Genomic DNA, 8,400 nt, shown 5'->3' with positions numbered 1-8,400 from the left:
GAGATGTTGGCTCGGCAAATTGTGGCATGAGACTGTGCCAGCTCGTTTAACTCTTACTTAATATCTGTGACCCTTGTATTTTTTAAATATTTAGTTAACATATTGTCATATTAAGGTCTGTTTAATATTTTTCGATAAATAGATAATAGATAATTTTTTTTTAGATAAATAGTGAAATAATAGAAAATAATATATTGTCATGACTTACGTTCTTACTTCCTTCGTAGTTTCTCAGCTTATCTAAATTAGATATTCTAAAAGAAATGCATTTAATGGTATGGTGTTACGCAAATACAGCAATAATTAGAATAATAAACAATAATAAGATTAAGCATTGGTGCCGGCTGCGCTTCAACTAGATACCGCAGGCGTAGTCGCAAAGTGCCCCAACCAGGCAGGCGTACTCGAGTCATGGTCTCGAACAATGTTTAACGTTGACGTGCCACGTGTTGCTAATAATTGAAACTAAAATGCCGGGTTGCGTAGTAAAACTTTGTAAAAATAATACTACAAGAAATAAGAAAGACATAATATCAAGACAAACAAAATCATAATATATCATCAGTAAGTATTCTGTGTTTTTTTTAATTTCAATGTAAAATAACACGAAGCGTATGTTACAAAATTTGAAAAATGCTAATGAGTATCAAGATGCCACGCACACAAGCATCTTATATTGTCGTAATAAAAAAAGCTATTATTCTTAGGTAATGCTGTGTCTAGCTGGAGCACAGCGGAGACCAATCCTTAATTAAATATATGGTGTTACGCAGATACAGCAATAATTAGAATAATGAACCGTTGAATAGTGGTATATAGATGTCACATGTTGTTGTGAGAAATCATATGTATATGTAATAGGTATTTGATATGGTATTTTTATACAATTTTTGCAAAACTGCTTTTCGTTTTAGTCCCTAGAACAAAAAGAAAAGTAGCAGAAAATGTTATCATCCTGGACAATTTATACGCCTAGATAGACTATGACAGCTGTGAACACGTCGCAAAAATAGCGTCGGACTGTTAACCTCTGTTTTCCTCAACGCACGCGCACTAAAAGAGTCTATCGCGAGTATAAGACGAAGCTGTCATGTACACTAAATAAACCTGGGCTGTTGGTCTGCGTTGCCTAACAACAAGAGGCTCTATCTAGACGTATAAATTATCCAAGGTAATGTCATTGTCAACGTCACGTATTCTTATTTCAAAAACGAGCAAGCGAGTCTAGAATAAATTAACCCTTAAATGGAGGCGCTTCGAACGTATCTGGGACTACAAATTATATTGTTGAAGAAATAAAATAATATGGAGATTTATATATATATTGTAATTCATTATGTAGAACAATATAATTAATCATGTTAAATTTTTTTTTTTCACAATCTATTATTGACAGGCTGTAGTCGTTTTGTCAGAAATACAGAGGTCTAGAGAGATTTTTATCATGATGTACTAGATCTCGTAAGTACCTACATAATATTTTAAATGCTTATCATAACATATACTTTATAAGTACAATATTGTGTTCACATATGCCTTAATGATAGCTTAGTTTTCAAATGTATAAGATAAATAAATGACTTTATTGCAACTGTGTTTTTATTTGATTGAATCTTAGATAATTTATACGTCTAGATATATATTCTTGCTGCTAGACAACCGATGAACACAGGCCAGGTTTATAACTTAAGTGTGACAAGCTACGTGTTACACTCGCGATGTTTATGTCAATTTGTGTTAGTGTGCGTGCATTACTCAAAGTAGAGGTTAACCGTAAACTTCTATTTTCAAATCACACCTATTGCAGTCCATCCAGATTCTAGACGTATAAAATTTTAATAATCTAAGGATTGAACACTCTTTGGGACGTCAGTTTGTTTTGTGTGAGTGTATTTCAGAATCTAAATTAGTAAGCATGGTGGGATGGATTGGGCAGTGCCCTTTTTATCAATTTTCCTATAGCGATATATTTAAAATTTCGGCAAGTAAAAGTAATTTTATATAATTTATAATCTAATAAATTTTTAATTTTTTTATCAATCCAAGTAGGTAATTAAACATATGAGAGTAATAAAAATACGAGTAGTTTCAGTTGTATTTATTGACGACAATTCATAAAAAATGGTTTTACAGTCCATACATGTTATGAAAGAATAATAAAACCTCAATGACAGGTTCGTACTTAACATTTTCAAGTATGTATTTGTTTCGAGTATGGCAACTCATAATTTTAAAATCAATCGCATGTATGGGCAAAAGCCTTCGTTGAAAATGAGGTACTTAAACAAAAAACAATGTAAATAATAAGAATTTAAATAAGCTTTACATTTTCAAAACAAAAATTAAGAAGTGCTATGTTAAAAAATAAATTATTATCAGTAAAACGATTGCGAGAAGTACCATATTAATAAAAGCAATATCTCATTTTAAAACAATTTACAGTACCTACACTAAGACTACGAGAATTTATCCAAAATTAAACCACATCTTACAATTTACGCAAGTTAATCAAAAAATACTGTATAATTACGAAAGTGTATATTTTTTATAAATAAAATCAGTCATAAGTATGTGGTCTGAGTAAATTCATAAATTTTATCAATTCATAAATCCCTAACGCCTGTGCCATAATTTGCTCCCCCGGCCCTGTTCAAAGCATCTTTGAATTGATCTATATCAATTTCAGACTGGCTCTCCAATTGTAGTTCCACTGCAAAATTCTGAAATAACAAAATACAGTAATAAGATTTATAATTAATAAGCAAGCAGACAAAGGTATGATACATTTAGAATGTTAAATAGTTCAAATATGGGGGATTTCTATGTACCATCATAATTCGATAAAAACGACACATAAAAAAAAATTTTGGATTTCCACACGCAGCAAGTGCACTGAGTCAACTTTAATTTAGAAAATTTAACTCCGCTTTGTAATGTACATAAATTGTAACGCAATATTTAACTTTAGGTCTTTATTCAAGGTGCCTCAATAAGTAATCCGTATCAGGCGTGTGTCTGCACTTGAGTAGCAGGTACGAAAACATATCTATGGGACACGATCCTCCTGGAGGTAGATATGAACGGTCGATTGCCAATCAGTAATAATAACCGGTTGGACAGTCAACATACAAATATTCCTTTCTATGTTTATATGTCATAAAACCAATGTTTTCTGTTGAAAAAAAGTGAATTAGAGAAATTAATCTTTTTCTCTTTATTTCACACACCCGTGTTAAAGTGTATATTGACATTCTTGATCCAGGATTACGTATTGAGAACTTACTGGAATACAGACAATATTATTTTAACTACACTGTACTAGATCTGTGGCGTATGAAATGTAATTGTCATATCTTGACATATGAATTATTCATGTAAACCACAGCTATATCAACCGATCATTTCCTTTTAAACCAGCTCTTTATATACTTCAATCAGCTAAATTAAAATGGCTCCGTCGACATTCAGTCGACGGAGCCATTTATAAAAAAAAAAAAAAGTTTGACAACTGACATATTATACTGTTCGAAATTCGAATATCGAAATTAATTTTGTCTTCATTTGTGATTTTGTGTGAAATAAAAAATTGTTTTATGTTCGATAATATCAAATTCTCGTGTTGAGTTGTTATTGTTTGTCTTTGTAAGGAATTCTGACATCGGTGTTCACTGTTCAGTTTTGTTTACGGTTCAGACTACTACACTGTAGTCCGTGTATACATAATAATTGATTATACTTTGAAATGATATAGAAAAATGGAAGAGTTATTTAATAAGGTGCCTTGCAGGGAAACTCAGTTGCACGATTTACTTGATCTCTTAGGTGAATTAGATGAACCCCTTCCATGTTCCCTCTTTATAAGTGGAAGTATGGCGACTGGAAAAACTCTTTGTGTTAATTCTGTTGTGCGCTATTTGGATTATAAAAGCGTTGTTATAGACTGCGTTGAATGCTATTCTCCAAAAATATTGTTTGAAGAGATCGCATCATCTTTAGAAAACGACTTTGAAATTAAGTGTGACACTTTGGCGGAGCTAATCACAAAATTAAACAATTTCTATGAAGTTGTGAAGTTTAAACCTGTATTATTAATATTAGATAGAGCAGAAAGACTTAGAACAATGGATCACAACATAATGTCTACATTTCTGAGATTAAGAGAATTTTGTAGGTTAAATATTTGCACAGTATTCATAACACATCTAATTTTTGATAATTTCTCATTTAAAATGGGTGTCCGTGAGCCAATAAAAATTCATTTCCCCAATTATAATAAAGAGGAATTGTTTAAAATAATATTTTTGAGGCAGAAGGTATTTGTGGATCATGTTATAAGTGATCATGAAGTAAGCACAAAGATTAAACAGGAGCTACACAAACAAGAGCTGTTTGCAAATTTTCTCAATGCATTCTTAAGTGTATTCTACAGACCATGTCGAGATTTGATCGAGTTGCAACACATGGCTCAAATAAATTTTGTGAAATACTGTGAACCAATCATTGCAAATGAAATAGAAGCAAGTGACCTCTCCAAACTATGGCGTCACATAGCGCCCATCTTAAAGTCGAACCTGGAGTTACTCTATTTGAGAGTGAGTACTCAAAAGATCACACAATCTCCAGGCAAAGAGAATGTTAGTGGCTTTTTATATAACTTTGAAAATACTCTTAAGGAAGAGTTGATGTCAACAAAAACATTTGCACAGAGTTTCGAGCTCCCTTATTATGCTAAATACTTGCTCATAGCTGCATACTTAGCAAGTTACAACCCCCCAAAAGAAGATAAACGCCTGTTCATGAAAAACCATGGTAAGCAAAGGAAGAGATTGCAACAAGTTAAGGCTAAGGCAAAAATTAATGAGAAATTGAATACTCAATTAGGACCAAAAGTGTTTACCCTGGATAGATTACTAGCAATATTCTATGCTATTCTGGAGGACAAAATTGGCCTTACAAGCAACTTACTTGCTCAAATTGCGACTCTTGTTGAGTTAAAGCTAATTGCTGGCAGTAAAGAAATAGATTTAGACTCCTCCAAGTACAAATGCATTGTTGGCTATGACTTCATATCAGCTGTTGCTCAAACTGTTGGTTTTAATGTTAGAAAGTATCTGTATGACTTCATGTGATTGTAACATTTCAGTTTTATTTATTAATTCCTTTGTTTTCTTTATATTTTATATATTATTTATAATAAATAAAAAAATAGTCAAAAACAATCATGTTTTACTTTTTTAATTTTTTTATTTATATTTCATCAAGTTTTGATTGAGTAGCACCTCTAGCTCAAGGTAGTGGGTTAGATTCCTGCTGAGAACATTGAATATTTTTCCACATGTGCGTCTTTCGTTAAAATTTTAAGTGGGAATATTTACTTGTGTCAGCTTGATGTGTTTTCAATGGCTACCAAAGTCATGAACTGACTGTCATAAGACATTATTTGACATTTTTAAGTTCATGATATATGATTGATTAGATTAGACATCCCAATTAATTATAACATTTAATTAACTACTTACTGGCGCTTGTAAACACATCAAGATGACACTTGTATGTTAGCACATACTATTGTGAGAATATGTACAGTCTAATATTAAAGTATACCATAAATGCCAATAATTTCCCTGGTTTTTCACTTTCCATCAAGTTAGGCTCTTGCTTGATAGTTCATACAAGTTAGTGTACTCATTTATATCTTGAGTGGGCTCCATAAACTCATTCCCAATTCACAAAACTTTCATGAGACATTATAACTTTATTTATTAACACGGCTTTGCTCATGTTTTATCAGTGTGAGTACCGACTAGTTTCGAACCATTCCGAAGACATTATTGTGAACCCACTACACTCATCCTGATGAAGGACCTCCGAATGGTCCAAAACTAGTTGGTACCCACACCGATAAAACATGAGTAAAGCTAGTGTTACTAATTAACTTTTATGCAGTGTTGTGAGCTATTTGATTTGCCACATGATGAATCCGGTCTTACACAGAACCTTACAGTATATAAAAAAAACATTTGAAACAGAGATACTCACCGATATGATGTCTTTGATAATGGCTTTGTCCGTGGACATTTTGGCTCGGTTGATGACAGACACATTGGGCCCAACCCATGTTACAAACATGAATTTCTTCCGTTTGGACATCTCATCACCCATTTGTAACCTGGATACAATAACGTCAGGTTTATATTTACTTTAATTAGTATATACAACAGAGTTATAACAAAAACATGTAAAAAATAAAAGTATAATACATATAAGAGTGCAATCTATGTAAAGAGCAATAATACACTTAAGTGTTTCAATACTGTGACTTAACCCTCAAGTTTGCGCGTTTACCACGAAAGAAACCATTTGCCGTATCACCGTCCTCGAACAATCAAACCCTCGCCTAGTACCAAACGGGTCAAAAAATACGGAATCTCAAGGGATTGCCAATTTCGCGGTCATCTGGAAGGCAAAGCCAAATTGGCTTTGAAGAAGTTGAGCCTCATAAATAGAGCACGGCAAAATTTCAAGCCGGCCAACAATCTAGCGCTCTACAAAGCTCAGGTCCGGCCACATATAGAGTATTGTTGTCATCTTTGCTCTGGCGCACCCCAGTATCAGCCCGAACCATTTAACCTAATTGTCAATGATCCAGTGCTCTTTGAATATTTGGATCACTTGGTGTTGCGTAGACACGTAGGTACGTCGATTCATTGTGTGTCTTCTACTGCATTTATCACGGTGAGTGTTCCGAAGAGTTGTTTCACCTGATTCCTACCGCCAAATTCCACCTTCGCACGACTCGCCATAAATTACAATATCAACCCCACCATCTGGATGTGTGGCATTCCTCCACAGTGCGGTTTTCGAGTATTTTTTTCCACGTAGGTACAAACAAGCTGTGGAATGATGCTTCCTTGTACGGTGTTTTCAGGACAATACGGGTTTCCAAATTTAATGTGAGTGTTACCAAAATAACAGACATAAATATCTCCAAAAAAGCACAAGTATATACAAGGTGTACGTGCTTAAAAAAAAGTAATCAAGGCTAATCTAAAAGGCCGGATACGCTCCTGTGAATCCTCTGGTGTTGCAAGATAATGTGGGCGGTGGTGATCACTTAAAATTAGGTGACCCGATGTCCTACTCTTCCATAAATACAAAAGAGAACAAAGACGAACGAAAGTTTACCCCACTCTTTCAAACGGCCTCAGTGAACCCAGGGCCGTGCATTCCATATAGGCAATTGGGCAGTGCCTACCTGGTTAAGAACCACGTTAAATATAGCACTAGTGTTAAAGTTGATTTAGTTTAATTTGGTTCCGTAATTTATTACCAAAACTATTGAACACCCACTCATAAGAGTTTTCCTTACGCTAGGTCCTAAATACCTACCTAGGCAGTCTCCGATCGCATATTCGATATACAACTTCAATATTTACACCTCAAAACCTACCTAGTACTGTCGGACTAAAGCGCAACTACGATTAGTTAAATGTAACTAGAGTGCCTACCTTGCTAGAAAACCAATGCACGCCCCTGAGTGAACCGTACAGTTTTACTCTATCGGGGTTGTTCTATATTTAATATAATATGGATCCGTTATTAAACTCTTAAGAAAGGAAATGTATACGGAACGGTACCATATGAGTCATGTGTATGTTTTAAGCTGTATGGAACTCCGAATAGAGTTGCGAAGCCAGAAACGCTTTAGGTATGGCTCTCAAATGTTTGCATGTGGAAAAAATTGGGTGCCTACATTCAGTAGCGCTTACACATAAACAACAGTTACTTTTGAGATCATTTCTCTCACAGGAGAAGATGGGTGGGGATATAGTATCCTATTTCAAGTAGCTAAATAACACTCTTTATACATAAATATCATAGTGCGTTAAACTTTTTCGCACATGCCTATCATGTCTCATAACATTAGAACTTTTTTACTAATACTGGCACCGAAAGCCATAAAACTCAGGCGTTTCTGAATTTTGTCACAGTCAACCACTTTAAGTCAATGTGACAAACAGTTACAGGAAAATATTTTTGTACATTAATTGAAATACATAATAATCTTCTTTTATTTATCTGTCCTTTTTATTAACCCTCTTTCATTGGTGGACACGATTAAAACAGACGATGGACAGTAAAATTTAGTAGAGCACTAGACCCAGTAGGTAGGACCCTACATTTCTCACCTCAAATAACCAAAAGCTCTCTCGTCATCGGCGAAATGAGTCCGGAACTCTGTGAAGTCGCTCCCTCGCGCGGCACACACTATCCTCGCGCCGTCAAACTTGAATACAGCCCTGGCGAATAAGCGCAAAATTTATTTATTCACATACCTTACCTACTATATACATTACATTACCTTATTAGATATATTTCATCTCCTTTGCACAGGATGCC

The 8,400-nt window shown here is 34.3% G+C and overlaps 2 protein-coding genes across 3 annotated transcripts in view; one reads left to right on the top strand and one right to left on the bottom strand.

Moving 5' to 3' along the window:
- Positions 1–2,083: 2,083 nt before the first annotated feature.
- LOC126970022 (coactosin-like protein) overlaps positions 2,084–8,400 on the bottom strand; it is a 45,874-nt gene continuing 39,557 nt past the window's right edge. For both annotated transcript variants that reach the window (XM_050815704.1, XM_050815702.1), the window contains exons 3-5: positions 8,190–8,300; positions 6,040–6,169; positions 2,084–2,720 (exon numbers count right to left, since the gene is read on the bottom strand). In XM_050815704.1, the coding sequence (XP_050671661.1) occupies positions 2,604–2,720; positions 6,040–6,169; positions 8,190–8,300 (358 nt within the window). In that variant the 3' untranslated portion in view covers positions 2,084–2,603. The remainder of the gene's footprint in view (positions 2,721–6,039; positions 6,170–8,189; positions 8,301–8,400) is intronic.
- Positions 3,504–5,219, top strand: LOC126970004 (origin recognition complex subunit 5). The gene has a single exon (XM_050815682.1). It carries the CDS (start codon positions 3,756–3,758, stop codon positions 5,127–5,129), a length of 1,374 nt encoding a protein of 457 aa, XP_050671639.1. The 5' UTR covers positions 3,504–3,755; the 3' UTR covers positions 5,130–5,219.

Source organism: Leptidea sinapis, chromosome 19 (genome assembly GCF_905404315.1).
Source record: "Leptidea sinapis chromosome 19, ilLepSina1.1, whole genome shotgun sequence".
NCBI classification, from domain to species: Eukaryota; Metazoa; Arthropoda; class Insecta; order Lepidoptera; family Pieridae; genus Leptidea; species Leptidea sinapis.
Note: the sequence above shows the minus strand (reverse complement) of the source record. Positions and strands in the feature narration are given on the sequence as shown.